The 20,007-nt window shown below is 34.6% G+C and overlaps 3 protein-coding genes across 5 annotated transcripts in view; all 3 read left to right on the top strand.

Moving 5' to 3' along the window:
• Positions 1-4,126: 4,126 nt before the first annotated feature.
• Positions 4,127-9,678, top strand: LOC105134377 (inositol transporter 1-like). 3 transcript variants are annotated; one of them, XM_011038765.1, is made up of 7 exons: positions 4,127-4,722; positions 4,892-4,962; positions 5,485-5,820; positions 7,602-7,709; positions 7,823-8,008; positions 8,831-9,491; positions 9,540-9,678. In XM_011038765.1, the coding sequence occupies exons 1-6, from the start codon at positions 4,560-4,562 to the stop codon at positions 9,479-9,481; spliced, it is 1,515 nt and encodes a 504-aa protein (XP_011037067.1). In that variant the 5' UTR covers positions 4,127-4,559; the 3' UTR covers positions 9,482-9,491; positions 9,540-9,678. The 3 variants fall into 3 exon arrangements, with proteins under 3 accessions (XP_011037067.1, XP_011037068.1, XP_011037066.1); XM_011038766.1 differs by having other exon boundaries at positions 4,128-4,722; positions 5,485-5,748; positions 8,831-9,678; XM_011038764.1 differs by having other exon boundaries at positions 4,128-4,722; positions 8,831-9,678.
• Positions 8,037-20,007, top strand: part of LOC105134380 (inositol transporter 1-like) — an 18,060-nt gene continuing 6,089 nt past the window's right edge. The window contains exon 1 of the mRNA XM_011038768.1: positions 8,037-8,520. The gene's annotated coding sequence lies outside the window, so the exon portion shown is untranslated. The remainder of the gene's footprint in view (positions 8,521-20,007) is intronic.
• On the top strand, positions 10,292-12,126 carry LOC105134379 (UDP-glycosyltransferase 74E1-like). Its single transcript, XM_011038767.1, has 2 exons — positions 10,292-11,052; positions 11,207-12,126. The coding sequence occupies exons 1-2, from the start codon at positions 10,417-10,419 to the stop codon at positions 11,954-11,956; spliced, it is 1,386 nt and encodes a 461-aa protein (XP_011037069.1). The 5' UTR covers positions 10,292-10,416; the 3' UTR covers positions 11,957-12,126.

Here is a 20,007-nt window from a genome sequence, read left to right as displayed (position 1 = left end):
CTTTGTAACTTGAAGTTTTATACTGTTCAGCGGGAATTAAACTTCTTGTGACTGACAACAGGAGGAGTTTTGATATAATTTTGATTTGCACAGGATGATTGAGATCATGTGTACAGGGGGACATAGGATGGCCATTTATGATTATTTTGGCAAATTGCTGGTATAATTCTGTTTGAAGCTGAGGCATTGATACGCTTGCTGGCAGTAATACTATAAAAACATCCAATACTAAATGCTTGATGCTTCTGAAATCGAGAGTTAAACTTCTTTGTAATTATTTTGAAGCAAGGGTGTAGGCAGTGGAGCTTGGGATGGCTGATAGAAATAAGACTCTACTCTGTCAAGCAAGGGAACTGACATCAATCTGGCGAGACAAGTTTTGAATGAAGTTTCTTTGCGGATAAACGTGAAGTTGCTTACAACTTTCAGGAATGATACTCTGTGACAAGCGTTTGAATACGTGATTTGATTACATTTGAAAATAACTTGAAACAGTTCGTTAGTTTTCTTTCCATGATTTTTCTTCTTTAATCTTTAAAACAGGAGTTGATAGGAATTACAAGGAGAATATACGCATGAAGCAAAATATAACGACTGTATTTTTGCTACTGTTCCTTTGAAAGGCAGGAAATTGGACATAAGCACCCGAATTGAGAACACACAATCGTGATTTAATCAAAACTTGCAGTTCACCTAAAATCATGCAAGACAAATTGAGGGGACTTGACTTTTTAGTTAAAATCCTAGCTTAACTTTAAAGGGTTGCTCTCGTAGTTGAGGAGGATGCATGTGTTCTCTCCTCTCTCTCAGACATCCCCTGCCTTTCTCTCCATTTTCACCGCACGAGCTATTCATTGTGCATGCACATAGATATTTTTTCGATTCCCAGCGCCCATCTCACCCACTAATTTTCAAATGATATATTCCCTTGTATAATCTCCACAAATATACATTTTTACACAAGTTGGTGCAATCTTTTCTAACAGAAAATAGAAAATGCAGCCACGCATCATATTTTATGTAAATTAGGCTTTCTTTTCTCGACCAATAGTTATTTTTAACCATCATAATATATACCAAACATGTTACTAATAAAGCATAGACACTATTTTTAATTATAAGCATTAATATTTTCACTTGTCAATTTTCATGCAAATTCAAAAAAATCCAATATAACTAAAGCCTATAAATATATTGGATTGCTGCATAAACAAAATAGGTTCAAGTCATAATTTTATATATTGGATTGCTGCATAAACAAAATAGTGTCTATCAAATTCAAGTCATAATTTCATTTTATCAAATTCAACACTTGCATTTTCTCATTTATTATTTTTTAAATATTCACTAACTTAAATATTAAAAAATCATTCCGTTAAAAACCTATTATAAGGAATTTATTTTTACAACACAACCAATTTGATAACTAATTCAGTTATTAAGTACAACTGCGTTTTAAAAGTATTTTTAAAAAAATTAATTTTTTTTAAATTAATATACTTTTAAATTATTTTGATGTGCTGATTTGAAAAATAATTTTTAAAAATAAAAATATTATTAATATATTTTTCTAAATAAAAAATATTTTAAAATATAACTACAAACATATCTTCAAACATATTTTTAGTGTATAATCAGTCTCGCATATCTTGCCTAGGATAATATCTCATGAAACGTGAAGTTTTTTTCGTCATCTCTTACAATAAGGTGGCAAATCAGTTTGAAGAAGTTGGATCATCGAATAAAAGATTGTGATGGGCATTCATTCCCACAAAACAAAAACAAAAACATGGCCATTTGACCAATAGTGACATTGCATGAGATAAGAAATTGAAGGTCGTTGTGATGTCGAACTCTAGGTACGGGCAGCTTGATGATTCCGGCAGGTTCATGAACCTTACAACCTCACACGGGTCAATAATGGAGCCTGGAGGCTGCCTCCAAAACGCTGAGCTGCTGTCAATAATGGAGCCTGGAGGCTGCCTCCAAATTGCTGAGCTGCTGTTCATGTTATTTAATATATATATATTTTTTTTTGATTTACGTGGGGTATCCGGGCCAACTTGCGCGCAACACGACTAATTTCCACGGCCCACTGAATACCCTACAAACCCAGCAGGCAGGTAAAGCAGCACGGGACTAACAGACATGTAACTCCAAGGATCGAACCTGTGTTAGTGGAAGAAGCAAACACTTCTGCTAGGCTAATGCCGTGGTGCTCATGTTATTTAATATTGTTCTTCTTGGAAGGTGACTCTTTAGGAGCAAATTATTAAAATCGGCACGTGTCGAATCAAACTGTCTAATATAACTATACTATTCAGCTGACAATTTATTTGTTTATTTATACTGCTGGGGATGATTTAAGACGGAGGGGAGGGGGGTATATATGTAAAAAGCAGCATATCCATTCTCTTATTATTCAATATTATCTACACTAAATGATGAATATTTTCTTACAATAAAAAATATTCTTACGTCATTTTTTATCGGTCGTAAATAAATTTCATTTTCAGTTGATCATAAAAGTAGGCCCCTCTCACCAACCTAATATATTTAAGACAAAATTATTAAATTTCATGGAATTCCAATAACGCTACTGCCTCAAATTTCTGATCACCGGAATCGTGCACTTCACGCGCCGAACGTGCAATCTTTCATTGCCTTATGGAGGAGCAAAAGCCAAATCTCCACTTGTCCGGAGAAAGAAAATCGAACTTGATCCATAGCGCGTGACTTCACCGCGGATTATACAAGCTCTTATCTTAATTCCTAAAACGACCCTGCTTAAAATACAGGGTCAAAACGAACCAGAGAGCGAGTACAGAGAGAATTCTATATCTTAGGAGTGAGGTTCTTTTCTATGTGGTGAGTGTACGTTAGTTATTTGTCTTAATTCTTATCTAACAGCCACTTGGGCCACATTAAACCGCCAAGATAAAAATAAAATAAAAACGTGCATAAAATAAAGAAATTCTCTAATGTCACCTGCAATTTACCATTGTAGGTCCCTTCTCCTTTCAATTCCTCACCATTCGAGATGTTGAAGTTATTTGTAAGCAGTTGTTTTTAAATAATTTTTTATGTTAAAATATATATTTATAATTTTTTATTTTAAAATTATTTTTTATTTTAGTATATTAAAATAATTTAAAAATACTAAAAAATATCATTTTTAAAGTAAAAAAATATTAAATTTTTTCAAAAATATTTTTAAAATACATAAATAAACAAGACCCAACCATCAAACTAATTTAAAATTTATAGATATTCAAACTAATTTCACCTTTTTACAAATGAAAAATAAACCACCCATGCAATAACTAAGAAAAACGTGATAATTTATGATGTTGAAATTCACTCATATTCATCAAATTTGAAATTTTGTTTATCAAAAGTTATTTTAGGTAAACCTTTCTTTTTCCACTTAAATATTTTTCTTTTAAAAGCATACCATTTATATAAAAAATTTCAACTTCAAGCCCAATTACATTAAATTAACATTTTATTCCAAGCCATTCATACCAAAACAATTGAGAAATTAGATTTATATAAATCATATTTGTTAAACTCAGCAAAATTGATGAATTAATATAAAAATTTTGAAACTTATAATTTAATCTAGATTGAGTTTTATCTTAATCAAATAAAATATGATTTCACCAAACCTAATTAATCTAGTTAAATTATTATTTATTTAAAAAATCAAGATTAAATAAAATATTATCGTTTTAATAAAAATAAATCATTCGGTTTTATTTAAATAACCTATATGTTAATCCAATAATTAAATGAATTATATTATTTTTTAAATATTTCTAAATTATATACTTGAAAATTTTTAAAGTACCTGAAAAATAACTAACAATATTTTATTAGTTATATCTCAAAGCACAATTCAAAAAATAAAATAAAATATATTATAATCATGATTTTTTTTCTTCTTTTTATATCTATCCATAGCATGGGTCTTTTTCTTAGCCTACAAAGTGACTAAAAAAATATATCCGACAACTACGATTTCACTATTCCCTTTCACTTGACTAGTCTTCCACGTCATTGGTCTGTTATTTAATGCAAAGTACCCAGTCACACCGAGCATTTTTTTTTTTTGTAGTTTTCCAAGTTATTCTGAGAAGACTTACGTGTTAAACTTTGAGGTCACGTTTCTCCTACATAAATCATTACAGTTCCTCGCTTTCTTGTCTAAATTTCTCACTTTTCTCTCCAAAATTGTCTCAAGAAATCTCTTTACTCAAGTTTCCCGCAGATTCTCAGCATTAAATCACAGAACCCGAAAGGCCAGCAGAGCCCATTTTGCCCTTGCTGGCTTTCGCCTACCGAATCTTGATCTTGATTTGATTAGATTAGGTTCTCTTCATTTAATCTAATCAAAAGCATTAACTCCATTTCCTTATTTATCACTGAGCCTCTTCTTTCCTTAGTCCTCCAAATTGAATGCTTAATCACTGTTTCATTACCTACTACCAGCCCTTCCTTTTAATCTGCTAGCTTTTTTTTTTCGCTTGCTGGCATTTGATTGGTTGAAAGAGAGGGAAATGACGATCCAGTCCTCACCGGGAAGTTCCGGTTTTTTGCCGGGAAGTTCAGGGTATTTAGACATGTTTCCGGAGAGAAGAATGTCGTATTTTAGTAATTCTTATGTAATTGGATTGACGGTTGCTGCTGGCATTGGCGGTCTCCTTTTCGGCTACGATACTGGTAAAAGTTTATTTTCTTTTGCAATCTTTATGGTCTCCGGTTTTCAGTCTGGTAAGAAAAAGAATCAAACGTTTGGTTAACTTTTTTTTGGAAAAATAAGCAAAGGGGTGTTTTAATTTATTAAAGATTAGATGGTGTGTTGTTTGATGAGGAAATGTTGTTTATGCAGGTGTAATTTCAGGGGCTCTTTTGTATATAAAAGATGAATTTGAGGTGGTTAATCAGAGTAGCTTTTTACAGGTAATGATTTTTGTCATTTCTTGCCAAAGATTTAACTTTGCGCTGCTTCTTTGACGGGGTTTATAAAAAAAGTGAGAATCAAGTAGAGCTGCATCTGTAATGAGAAATACTTTAATTTCTGAACGAGAAATGAGAAATTCCTGAACTTTTGAATGATGATAACTATAATAAAACGATGATTTTGTTATAAATCTGGAGGTCTTGATTGGTTATCCATCATCGTAATGATTGTTCCACTTCACAGGGAACAATTTTTCGTATGGAAATTTGTTGGTGAAATGAAGGGTTTCTGCTCTTGCTAAAGATTTAATCTCTGTTTTTTTGTTTTGGGATTTTTCAGAAAAGCAAGCAAAACTGCTTAAATAGGAAGCAGAATTATCTATAGTCAAAACTACTACCATTACCAAATGGAAAATAGTGAAAATAGTAGAACTACTAAAAATTTTAATGATAAAAAAGAAGACAAATGGTTATTTTTTGATCTGGAGGTTATCCATCATAATGATTTTTTTAACTTGGCAGGAAACTATTGTCAGTATGGCATTGATTGGTGCAATAATAGGAGCTGCAGGAGGCGGTTGGATCAATGATGCGTATGGACGCAAGAAAGCTACCCTTCTTGCTGACGTTGTCTTTGCTGCTGGATCCGTTGTTATGGCGGCTGCCCCGAATCCCTATGTTCTTATATTGGGACGGCTTTTTGTTGGCCTGGGTGTCGGTATAGCATCTGTTACTGCTCCTGTGTATATTGCGGAAGCATCTCCTTCAGAAGTAAGAGGAGGATTAGTAAGCACAAATGTTCTTATGATTACCGGTGGACAGTTTCTTTCCTATCTTGTAAATCTTGCCTTTACTGAGGTCAGTTTATCTGTCATTATTTCGCAGTTTGTTACAATACAGTTCAGGGTCCGCCTATAAAGCATTTTTCCATTGAAGATACTGATTCTCTGCATTTGAAAATGTATATCATGAAATTCCAGTATTCTTTCTATCTGATGCGGTTTGCAAGAATGTTTCTTTTCATGTCCACTTGGTTTTCTAAATGTTGTAAAAACTTGTGGTCCAAATTGTTAGTCGTAAATTATTTTTAAACAAAAGACAGTTGTTACTACTCTTTATAATGTTCTAGGTCAGAACAAAGCTATTTCATATAGATGTTTTCTTGTTGAAGTAGTTCAAAATTATTCATGAGGTTGTCAGAGGAGGAGCCCAATAGCATTGGGTTGTTTCTACATGATCAAAGTTTTCTCCCCGCTATGTTCAATTATAAAATGGAAAACGGGAATGTTTAATTAGTTCTTAGAGTGGGGAGCTGTGGAGGGAAATTATATAAGTAATTGGCAGAAGATCATGTGATCTTGAGAGTACAAAATTCTAAATTCTATTTACTAAGCAAATCTCTTTCTAATGGCTTCTCTTGAGTGACAAATTGCTGCAACTATTCTACTTCCCAATGCTGAGTTATTGCCTAGAGAAATTGTGTTATTTTCATTACATTTACTCTTGTGTGAAAGGTTTCACATTGTGCAGCTTTGAAGAGACAGCAAGATATAATTTGGGGGTCCTTTTTAAGATTTGGCACTGAGAAACATCATTGAAGGAGTCTCCTTCTCTTTCCTGCCTAATTTAGATCATCCATGGTGCCCTGGTTGTTAATGGCATGTGACACATTCCTTTCACCTCAAAATCATCTTGATAACAAGATCACATAGTATTTATGCATAAATCTGGTTTTACTTATTGTTAGTATGTACTTGCTCATATGTAGTAAACATATTGACAATATAATATAATATAATAACATGGATTTTTTTTTTTCCCTGGAGGCACCTTTGCTAGGTTTCTGTATTTTACTTCCACTATTTATAGAAAAATAATTTGAATGAATTGAGACATGTCTTGAGAATTTTGCTTTTTAGTAAGAGAATTTTTTGTGAACATGAACCATCCTTTTCTTATCAGAAACTCCTGGAAACTGTTAACATTAGAGCTCCTTTCTTCACCTTCTGAGTGATAGTTGATGACTCTATGGAGGACGGTCTTTTTTCCCTCTGATACAGAGTTTGAATGGCATTGGCTATTGATGAATTTCTCGCATGGAAAAACTTTTGGGCATTGGCTGTTAGATTCTGGTGGGTGTTTTGGATTAGATCTGAAGTCATATTCTCTGAATTATATTCATTAAGGGCATGGTATGGTCCTAGGTCCCTTGCATAAGCCTAGTGATATACTTAGTTAGCCTTAATAAATTTTAAACTAACAATGACACAATGTAATAATATCCAAGTTCTTGAACCGATTTAGTTTAAAATTTTTGTTGGCTCTGCCTTAACATCAAGGCTAAAAGAGAACTCGTGGAGAATATTAAGCATAAATAACAGTATTTAGAGTATGGTCTCAATTTTAATACAGGAGAAAATTGCTTTAGGTTGATGCACTACTTTGAATGTTTAAACTTGTGAAATCTACTCAGAAAATGGATAAATTCTTGGGTTGAATTAAAATCTTATTTGCTTCACAAATTTGGAAATAATTTAATTTCATTGAAAATAAAAAGGAATAAAATTCTTGGGCATTGTACTTTAAGACTATTTTTTCCCATCCTAAATGGCTTTCTAACGTTTTTATTGCTTCTATAGGTCCCTGGAACTTGGAGGTGGATGGTTGGAGTTGCTGGTGTGCCCGCTGTGATTCAGTTCTGCATCATGTTATGCTTGCCAGAGTCTCCTCGGTGGCTTTTCATGAAGGTATACACAACAAGGATACTTTTTTGAAGAAAATATTTTCTGAATTCTGTTTTGACATAAGCTTTTTTCTTTTCATGTATTTACATCTAAATATCATTGATCTTAATATGCAGGACAACAAAGCTAAAGCCATTGCAATACTTTCTAAAATATATGACGTTGCTCGGTTACAGGATGAAATTGATCACCTTTCTATTACTGAAGAGGAAGAGTGCCAGAAAAGGAATGATGTCAAAATCTCAGATGTGTTCAAGTCAAAAGAAATCAGACTTGCATTTCTTGTTGGGGCTGGACTTCAGGTAAAAGATCTGGCAAACCCCCTTATCTACTAAATTGCATCTCTGGCCTTAGAATGACTGACATTGATCGTTTGATGTGCTGCTAATACAAGCTGGCATCCATGCATCATCACTAATGTGCGAACTTGCAATCAATTTATAAACCAGGTTCTATTTTTTTTGCCCATCTGACGGTAATTCCCATGAGGAAACTAATAATTTTTTAAATTAGCAGTTTAATCTGTTGCTTTAAGATGGCATCACTAATAGTACTTTAACAAGATGCTGAACCTCTTTGCTCTTTCATAGGGTTGGACTATCTTCTTATTTTTCTAAATATGAAAAGTAAAAATCAATGTTTACTGGGTTCTTTTCTGGCCCATGCCACGGAGATGGACACTTAGTGGAGTTGATATAGAAATTTTTTGGTGTAGAGCCAGTTGACTGCCATTTTTTTGTCCTTTGATTCGCTTGCTGGTTACTGAATATAGAAATCTGGTGTTCTATCAATTTTGGAGTGCTTTGATGCAAAGGTCCATGCCTAACTCCTCCTCTACAAGAAATAGAATTCGTATGTGTGAGCTATCCATCATCTTTTATCTGTATTGAGTCCCTTGCTGCTTATTGACCGTACATTTGGGTAATCATACGAGTTTTAAGTGCTTCTGGCATTGTGACAGTGTTTGAAATATGGATCATCTGATATTCTTTCCATTGAAATACACTAGTGTCCAGGTGAAACACAAAAGGAGGCATGAGCTAACAAAATTGCAGCAGTAAAAAGAACACCGTCCTTAACAAGCATCATAACAAATAATAACCGAGAGTTCTGTGATGTTGCAGGCTTTTCAGCAGTTCACTGGTATCAACACAGTCATGTACTATAGCCCAACCATTGTGCAGATGGCTGGTTTTAGTTCCAACCAATTAGCACTTCTCCTGTCCCTTGTTATCGCTGCCATGAATGCTGCGGGAACGGTTCTTGGCATTTACCTTATTGATCATTTCGGGAGGAAAAAGTTGGCCATCTCAAGCTTAGCTGGTGTAATTGCATCACTTTTCATTCTTGCTGGAGCATTTTTTGGCAAGTCATCTGGTTCTTCAGATGAACTCTATGGGTGGATTGCAGTTTTGGGGTTAGCCCTGTATATTGCTTGCTTCTCACCAGGAATGGGACCTGTTCCATGGACTGTGAACTCAGAGATATATCCCGAACAATATCGAGGAATATGCGGGGGCATGTCAGCTACTGTTAACTGGATCTCCAATCTGATAGTAGCCCAAACTTTCCTTTCAATTGCCGAAGCAGTAGGAACAGGTTCGACTTTCTTGATGCTTGCTGGCATAGCAGTGCTCGCAGTTGTGTTTGTGATTATGTATGTCCCAGAGACCATGGGGCTGGCATTTGTTGAAGTTGAGCAGATTTGGAAGGAGAGGGCATGGGGCAGTAGTTACAACACAGAAAGCCTTCTTGAGCAAGGAAACGACAAATGAGTCTCAGTAGGTGCCGTGCGCACTTGCTGAGCTTGATAATATCAGCGCCAAATTGTAGGTTTATAAAACAATCTGTATGTACTGGAGCTATAACTAAATCTGCTATGCCTGTAAAATCTTGTGCATGAAGATGCTTTGAATCCAACCCCACTGCATGAGCAGAAGCCCCCCACTTTCATGTAAAATTAATTCATGTACGTACTCTGAAAAGCCTGGAGTAACAGGCTTTAGTTTTACCATGGTAATGATGAAATTGACAGCACACTTGTTTTTACTAGCATTAAACCTCACACATTACATGTTATTTGATTTCAGATATTGGATCAATATTGTCATCAATCAAACCATAAGGACAAGAAAAATGACTGGTAGTTGAAGTGTAGGGTAGAACCATCTACCTTCCCTTCCAATTGCATACGTAAGCCAATACATATGAAAATTGTCGTATTTAAAAAAGATTGAATTCATTTTATTTAATTTTTTTATATTATTTATTTTATTTCTTTAAATATCTCTAAGAAAATAATAAATAGGTGTTTTGAGAAGGTTAGTTTTAAATTTAAATTTTTTATTTTAGAATTGTAAATCAAAGGAGTGGCATCTATTTATTTTTTTATCATTTCTAAAAATTAAATTCTATTTAGAATTTCATTATTGATACTTAAAATGGTTTAAAACATGAAATTTTATTAAAATTTCTAAATTGAATTTAATTTAAGGGATTTGAAACATCTTTATAACGAAAATTGTACTCCTTTCTCTCACGTAAGTGAAATTCATAAAAAAAATCTAGGAAATACAACATTATGATCATCAGATCAGCAGTGGTTTTTTCGGACCACACAATTTGGACAGAAAAGGCATACATATATGCAGGCAGGAGAACTCCTATACGACAACGAAAAGCGCAAAGACTGGTTTTGTTAATTAGAGAAATGGAGAAGCAAGAAAGAATCTGTCATGTAGTGGTCATACCTTATCCTGTTCAAGGTCACATTAACCCCATGATCCAGTTCTCCAAGCGCCTAGCCTCCAAAGGACTCCAAGTAACACTGGTCATCTTCTCAAGCCAGACGCTCTCGACGCCTGCCTCGCTTGGCTGTGTCAAAGTGGTGACCATTTCTGATGGTTCTGATACAGGCAGCCGTTCCATAGCTGACCTTCTAAAACAATTCCAAGCTACAGTGACACAAAAACTGTCACAACTCGTTGTGGAACTAGGTATCTCTTCTGGGCATCCAGTAAGTTGCCTAGTGTATGACTCATTCATGCCTTGGGTTCTAGAGATAGCTAGACACCTTGGCCTCACTGGGGCTTCCTTCTTCACACAGTCATGTGCTGTTAACTCTGTCTACTACCAAATCCATGAGGGGCAGCTAAAGATCCCACTAGAGAAGCTTCCTGTATCAGTTCCAGGGCTGCCACCTCTAGACGTTGATGAACTGCCATCATTCGTGCACGACATGGAATCAGAATACTCATCTATACTTACCTTAGTAGTCAATCAGTTTTTGAATTTCAGGGGAGCTGATTGGGTCTTTGTGAACAGTTTCAACCCCCTGGAGGAGGAGGTATCCCTGAAGAAGTTACATAAAGAAAAGTAGCAGTACTTCGAATTCCTAATTGAATTCTTTTTTCTCTGCTCTTACTAATAGATATTACCATATTTGCAAAGCATGCTGCCTTCAATTCTATGGTACTCAAGATTTTGCTTATTTGTATCAGGTGGTAAACTGGCTGGCAGGCCAGAGGTCAATCAAGCCAATAGGACCCATGATTCCATCAGTTTACTTGGACAGGCAGCTAGAGGATGACACCGAGTATGGCCTCAGCCTCTTCAAACCTGCTCTCGACGGTTGCATGGAATGGCTAGACGCAAAGGAAACTGGGTCCGTGGTCTACGTGTCATTTGGAAGCTTGGCTGCTCTGGGAGAAGATCAAATGGCAGAAATAGCCTGGGGCCTATGGAGGAGTGGCTGCTACTTCTTGTGGGTAGTCAGAGAATCAGAAGAGAAAAAACTTCCATGCAACTTTGTGGAGGGGTCCTCAGAGAAGGGTCTGATTGTGACCTGGAGCCCTCAGCTAGAGGTTCTATCTCACAAGTCTGTTGGTTGCTTCATGACTCATTGTGGGTGGAACTCAACGCTTGAAGCGTTGAGCTTAGGAGTGCCAATGGTAGCAGTGCCACAGTGGACTGATCAACCAACAAATGCGAAGTACATAGCAGATGTTTGGCGTGTAGGAGTTAGAGTGAAGGCAAATGAAAAGGGGATTGTCACTAAGGAAGAGTTAGAAAAGTGTATAAGGGAAGTCATGGAAAGCGAAAGAGGGAGTGAGATGAGAAGGAATTCTGAGAAATGGAAGAAACTAGCAAAAACAGCCATGGGTGAAGGTGGAAGCTCTGAAAAGAATATTACAGAATTTGCAGCAAAACTTGCTAGCAAGTTCAATGAAACCACAGATTCAAAAGCGTGAAAGCTATGCATGGCCTTAAAACTTGGAAAAATGCTTCTTCATCAATGTATTTTTCCTCGGTTATTTTATAACATTCAACGATAGTCGTCATATGAACTAGACAACGCAAAAGATCCAAATCATGTTTTCATGATGTAAAAAATAATATCATTTTACTCCATTTCAATCTCTTTTCTTCTTCTTATTTTTTAGAAAAAAATCAATTATAAACAAAAATGGATGGTTAAGATTTTCACTTTGATATATTACACATAAGATTTTTATTAACATGCCTGAGATTGTTCTATCAATTATCGATTATGATTTAGAAAGACAAGTCACAACCCAACACACATTCCCAAATGAGCATTAAAGATTGGACATTGATGAAAAAAATAAGTCAAAAAAATCAAATACCAAGTCACCATGAGCAAAATTAAACCACAATTTTGTGGTGAGGAGGAATTGGATGGAAATTCCCTAATATTTTTTGCTTCGCCAACTTATTCAGTCAAAACAAATATTAGTTTGACCGGTTGTCAAATTTAAGTGGACAGGAGTAGGACAAGTTGTTAATATTTTAATGAAAATAAATTATTCAGATTAACATAATAATTTAGATTTTTTTTTTCCGAGTCTGTTCTTGAGTTAGATCTCCTAACCGTGAGAAGGCCGTGAAAAATTATTGACTAAATAAAGAAATTAATAACTTTTACGTTGTAGGATAATGTTTTGAATATTACCAGAAAAATAAAGAAAACCAATAGGATTATCAATAAACTTTTTTTATCGGTAATAATTCTTGACAGACATAATTCTGTCAATATATACTGACAGCATAGATCCATCAGTGAAATAATTGGTATATACCGATTGTTTTGCCGACGGGGTATACAGTTTGTCTAGAAATATGCAACGACGTGGTGACGTCAGATGATTTTATCGACGGAATGATCGAGGGATTCAAACTGAGATAGTTGTACAGTGACGTGACACTTTCACTGATGAAATCACCTATGGAATCACCGACGGAAGTAATCCGTTGGTGATTCCATAAAAAAAACCATTATATACCCACTCAACTGTCGACACTCTCTTCCTCTGTTTCTTCTTCTTCTTCTTTTCCATCCCACCTCTCCCTTCCCAAACTGCAGCCAACCATCCATCCCAACTCTTCACTATTCTCAACACGAGCACTCAAGTTTCTTATATCTTATACGTGGTCACAATATCTATTTCTTGTAGATTTTATCATTTTCTTATAAGTAAATCTATCCTTTTTAGTTTTAATATTTAATTGTGAATTTTATTGTTTTAGTATATGTATTTTGTTAACGTTTGTACTTGTTTAATTGTTATTTTCAAAGAAACTTGTAGTATGAATGTATAATTTTGTAGTTATTATAGTTTGTTTTAGATTTTATCAAATTATATTTGTGTGTAAATTGTTGAATTTTTTTTTGAATTACACCGAATTAAATGTGTTGTGGTGAAATAAATAAATAAATAATAGCTTGTTTAACGAGTCTTGTTTAATTGTTATCAATTCTATTTCTAAGTTGTGATTTCTATAAATTTATATATGTATAAATTTGTATGTATAAACGTTGATAGTTGACATTTGATAATGAATATTTAGCATACGTGTTGTTTTAGTTTGTTGGATAATGTCGGGGAAAACCAATATTTTTGTTATGTTTTATAGAGGTTCAATAGAAGTCATAGATGATCTTTTATGGATATATCGGGACTCACCCTAAGGATTGCGGAGGATGGATTATTGTAACGGTGTCCAGGGTTTTATTAATTGTGCAACATCTATTCCGAGAAATTTTACTGATGGCAGGTATTAAGTGTCCATGCAGGAAGTGTAAAAATTTAAAGTTTCTGTATCAAGATATTATAACGATGCATCTTCTAACCAAAGGGTTCATGGAGAATAATATGTGTTGGTATGCTCACAGAGAACTATTTGTTCCTGATGAGAGCATGGAAGAACAGGTGATTGGGTCAACTTCTAGTGTTAGCAACATGCACGAAGTTCGAAATGAGAATAGTAATCCTTACAGAAATATGATTATTGATGCAATGACAGTGAGTGAAGGTAATGTCAGGGAATGTTCAATCATAAAAGAAAAACCTAATACAGATGCAATAAGGTTTTTTGATCTGTTGAGAGATTCTGAGGAACTCTTATGGGATGGTTGTACGAGCCACAATAAATTATCAGTCGTAGCACAGGTGTTCACCATCAAGTCAGATCATGGGTTGAGTGAGGCCGAATATGACAAGATTATTGAATGAGCGAGAAACATTTTACCTGGAGGGAATAGGCTGAAAAAGAACTTCTATGTTGCCAAATCCATAATGAAACCCCTCGATTTAAGATACTAGAAAATTGATATATGCCATAACTTCTGCATGTTATACTACCTTAAAAATACTGAGATGACCAAGTGCATGACATGCGGGCATTCCCATTACAAACCCAAAACTAGTAGAGGGAAGACTCTCGTGGCATATAAAAAACTTAGATACTTTCCAATCACACCTAGACTGCAGAAGTTATTCATGTCACCAAGGACTGCTGAGCACATGACATGACACCAATCACACCATGCGGTTGATGGAGTGATGGTTCATCCTTCTGACGGTGAAGCCTAGAAAAACTTTAACAATATGCATCCTTACTTTTCAGCTGAATCAAGGAACGTGCATCTTGGATTGTGCACAAACAGATTCAACCCATTTGGGTCATTTGCTGATCCTTATTCTTATTGGCCAGTCATACTAACGATTTATAACTTGCTACCAGGGATGTGTTTGAGGTCGAAATTCATGTTTTTATCTATGGTCATACCAGGTCCCAGCAGTCCAGGGTGGAATATAGATGTTTGTCTTCGTCTATTGATTGATGAGTTGACACAGTTATGGTCCTTTAGAGCTTTGACTTATGACATATCGAGGAAACAAAATTTTGTTATGAGAGCGGCATTGATGTGGACTATCAATTATTTACTAGCTTATGGAATGGTTTCTAATTGGAGCACACATGGAAAGCTAGCATGTCCATACTATATGAAGAACAACAAGGCATTCACGCTAGCAAACGGGGGTAAAGCTTCTTTTTTTGACTATCATCGTCATTTCTTGCCACATAACCACAGGTATAGAAAGAACAGAAAGGATTTCTTTGTTGGCAGAGTTGAAAAGCATGTTGCACCCCAACATCTTTCTGGTGAAAAATTATTTGATGTTGTATTAGAGTATTGTGACATTGTGTTTGGTCTCCAATTAGGTAAACAAAAGTTTTTTGGTTTTGGTTTGACCTATAATTGGGTGAAGCAAAGTATCTTTTGGGAGCTTCCTTATTGAAAGACAAATCTTCTCCGCCATAACCTTGATGTCATGCACATTGAAAAGAACGTGTTTGAGAATATTTTCAACATCATCATGGATGTGAAGGGGAAGACAAAGGACAACATCAATGCTAGATTGGATGTAACGCTATTTTGTAACCATAAAAATATGGAGTTGGTTTGTGATGGGTCACGGGTCGCAAAACCAAGAGTAAGCTTCGTGCTAGAGAAAAACGCACAACTACTAGTCTACAAATGGCTTAAGAGTTTGCGTTTCCTCGATAGACATGCCTCGAACATATTAAAGCTGGTTAGTACGGAGGAATGCAGATTATATAGAATGAAGAGTCATGACTGTCATGTGTTTATGCAAACACGCATCCCATTAGCTTTTCGTGATTTGTTGTCAAAGGAGATATAAGATGCACTAACGAAGATCAACCATTTCTTTAGAGATATATGCTCCAGCAAGTTGAATGTTGATCACATTAAAAGACTTGAAAAGAATATCATCGACATAATATGCAAACTTGAGATGATATTCCTTCTATCATTTTTTGACTAAATGAAGCATCTACCAGTACATTTACCATTTGAGGTAAAAGTTGGAGGACCGGTCCAGTTTAGATGGATGTACCCATTCTAGAGGTTAAATATTACATGAGCTATGTAATTTATAATTAAATGTTTTTAATTGATAATTTTTTATTAATATATATATTAATAAAAAAAATAATCAAAGTTAATTATGTAATTATTCATATAAATTTGTGTAGATGTGTAGCATGAAATCTATAGCACGTTGTCAGAAAACAGTTGCAGCTAATTTTTCTAGCAGCGAGGAGGATGTATCCTTAGGTGCTGATCAAGGCAAGGAATCTACGTCAACTTGTGATGCCATCTCTTCTAGCACGATTTCACAACGCAGAAGTGGTGTGCCTTCACAGCGGGGTTAATTCACCAGAAAGTACCAGACACAATGGAAGGATGACCTCTCAATGTAAGTTTGTTTAGGTTTTAGTTTTTTTTATATATACTTATAACATAATTTATGAACAACTAATTAATATTACTACTTTTATTTAATTTCAGGTTCACAAACATTGAGGCTGTAAGGACTATAACATTGGCATTTAAATCATCGATCGAGATTCTATTGTTTCAATGGAGTCAGGTTTCTAGACATCCTGAGTGGAAACCTAATATCGATGCATGGTTTAAGCAATTTCAGGTCGGTGTTAATTTTTAATTTCCAACTTATTTTTAATAAATGATTTTTATACTTTTATATCTTGTACTATTTTTATTTTATATGAATTATTTATATACACAGAACAAATTTGAGCGGGATAGGATGGACACCAATGTTGTAAGAAGGGTATGTGAGAATCACGCGGCAATTAGGTAATATAAAAAATAATATTTATTTTTAATTTTTAATTTTATGTTTTAAATTCTAATTTGTTACTATGAAAGTAGGTTGCGTGATTTTTGGTATGACACCTAAAAAAATCAAAAAGACATGCGAGGGATAACGGTCTTGAAGGATGGAATAAGGTGGCGGTTTGGCAGGAATTCAAACCGCCATTCATCTCAGGGGAAATATAGACCGCATATATTGAGCACATGACCTCATAGCGGTTCTCACGACGCTTATAGTTCGGTGCCAACAATCGAAACTAGCAAATTCATGGTTCGGTGACCACGCACACTGGCAGATCGGTCTAATTCAGCGTACATGCAAAGCAGATGGTAAGATTAATTTTAATGAAATATATCATTAATTAATTTATCGTTCCTTATAGTATATTTAACTTTCAACCTATTTTTTTTTATAGGTTACGTCTCTTGGACGTGAGCCGAGTCCAATGGAGTTGTTTGTAGAGACGTATGTGTGGAGTAAAGACCGCCAAAAGGGGGTGCAACAATTCATGGACAACCATGCTCAGCACTTCGTGGTATGTTCGTTCATTCATTTTATTTTGTAAGTTATTATTTTCTTGAATTGTATCTTGAATTGCATTTGATGATTTTTTTACCGATGAAATTTTCAGGAGACCTATAATAGCCGATTGAGGAAGAGATATGGGGACCATTCTTCAACCCATCCAGATTTTGATCCAGATTTATGGATGGAGGTGGGATCATCTGGTGGACCCGATAAAAATCAGGTTTACAGGCTCTCCAACACTATGGCTGAAAACTTGCGTTGGGTTCATAGTGTCTTAATCGTTGAAAGCTCTCCATCAGTATCGAACACCCAGTCTGAGGAGTTCATTGCCTTGAAACAACAATATTAACAACTCTCGATGAATTATGATGACCTCCATCAAATAGTCATGGAGATGAGATCAAAGATGGGTGACGATCCTTGTGCAGCTCCTTTTTGGCAGTATGGTCCCGGGAACAACCAGCCTCCTCCTCCTCCAACTCCGCCGTTATTCTAGTTTAATTTTATTTTTTAAATACATTAAATTTGTAATGAATATTATTTAACATTACTTTTATATTTTTAATGTTTAATCCAATTTTATTTATTTATTAAGTTTTTTTACTATTAATAAATTATTATTTTTATATATTTCAAGTTCATACTGACGGACATTTTCCGTCGGTATTTCACAGAAAGTTGCCAAACAATTACTAGCCATGCCATAATTACCGTTGAAATTGCAGACAGATTTATTCCATCTGTAATGTTCTCATGGGAAACTTTTTTTTGGGCGCGGCGTATCCGTCTGTAAGACCGTCGATGAGTGTATTTTTATTTACGATAAAATTAGCGATGAAAATAGGAGTTACTGATAATTATTATACTGACGAATGTGTTCTATCGGTAATTATTTCACCAACAGAATTAATTCGTTGATAAATCTGTTTAATGATGTAGCGGAACAAAGAATGAGAGACTTGAAATCTAGATCGCTGCCCCGATGTTTTTTATGGAATTTTTTGAAATATAAAGTATACGTGTCATAATAATTAATGTAATAAAAATACATCTTCTCATTTGCTGAAGGGGGGAAGCGTCTTGTCTCAACTTCAACCTCAAGCTAGCAAACAACACAAGTGAATTTGGGCATGGGATAATGAATTAAGAAGCGTAGGATAATGAATTAAGGAAAAAAAAAAAGAAGGATAAAGCCTCGAAACATAATCATAAAGCTACCACTAAATTATACTACTTTAAAAGACTTGAAAAAAATATTATACAGGGGTATGAATTTATTAGAATGTGAATCATACCATAAACATATAATATTTATATTAGAAAGATATTGTAACATTAACAAGCATTGTTTTTTTTATTTTTTAATTAAAAAATATTATTGGGTCTGGCTTGGCTCTTTCACAGCCAAATTTAAGGAAAAACATTGTTCTGGTAAAATATATGTAGAGTATCTGTCCTATAAACATATAATATTTGCACTATAAACACCATTGGAGTATAAAGGACGTTGTCTTTACTGCTTTGGCACTAAGAAACATCGTTGAAGGAGTCTCCTTCTCTTTCCTGCCTAATTTAGATCATCTATAGTGCGATGGTGTCGTGGTTGTTAATGACATGTGACAGATTCCTTTCGCCTCAAAATCATCTTGATAACAAGATCACATAGTATTTGTGCATAAATCTGGTTTTCCTTATTGTTAGCTTGTGCTCGCTCATATGTAGTAAACATATTGACAGTATAATATAATAACATGGATTTTTTTTTCCTAGAGGCACCTTTGCTAGGTTTCTGTATTTTACTTCCACTATTTATAAAAAATTAAATAATGTGAATATATTAAAACATCTCTTAAGAATTTTGCTTTTTAGTAAGAGAATTTTTTGTGAACATGAACCATCCTTTTCTTATCAGAAACTCCTGGAAACTGTTAACATTAGAGCTCCTTTCTTCACCTTCTGAGTGATAGTTGATGACTCTATGGAGGACGGTCTTTTTTCCCTCTGATACAGAGTTTGAATGGCATTGGCTATTGATGAATTTCTCGCATGGAAAAACTTTTGGGCATTGGCTGTTAGATTCTGGTGGGTGTTTTGGATTAGATCTGAAGTCATATTCTCTGAATTATATTCATTAAGGGCATGGTATGGTCCTAGGTCCCTTGCATAAGCCTAGTGATATACTTAGTTAGCCTTAATAAATTTTAAACTAACAATGACACAATGTAATAATATCCAAGTTCTTGAACCGATTTAGTTTAAATTTTTCGTTGGCTCTTCCTTAACATTAAGGCTAAAAGAGAACTCATGGAGAATATGAAGCATAAATAACAGTATTTAGAGTATGATATCAATTTTAACAACGGAGAAAATTGCTTTAGGTTGATGCACTACTTTGAAGGTTTAAACTTGTGAAATCTACCCAGAAAATGGATAAATTCTTTGGTTGAAAATTAAAAATTTTTTTGCTGGAAATAATTCAATTTCATTGAAAATAAAAAGGAATAAAATTCTTGGGCATTGTACTTTAAGACTATTTTTTCCCATCCTACATGGATTGCTTCGATAGGTCCCTAGTGTTAAAATAATTAAAGATCAAACATAAAATGGAGGCTACAATTCTGATTAATCTTTGTATTATGAGTGTTTGATGTTAACCTAAATACATATAAACTATGTATAGGTTAAGCTGAAAATACTATTCTACCCTTAATAAATAAGATTACATAAATATTATTTAACATCTCCCCTCAAACTCACGATGC

Source organism: Populus euphratica, unplaced genomic scaffold (assembly GCF_000495115.2).
Source record: "Populus euphratica unplaced genomic scaffold, PopEup_1.0 scaffold67.1, whole genome shotgun sequence".
Lineage (NCBI taxonomy): Eukaryota > Viridiplantae > Streptophyta > Magnoliopsida > Malpighiales > Salicaceae > Populus > Populus euphratica.
This window is presented reverse-complemented; position numbering and strand designations above follow the sequence as displayed.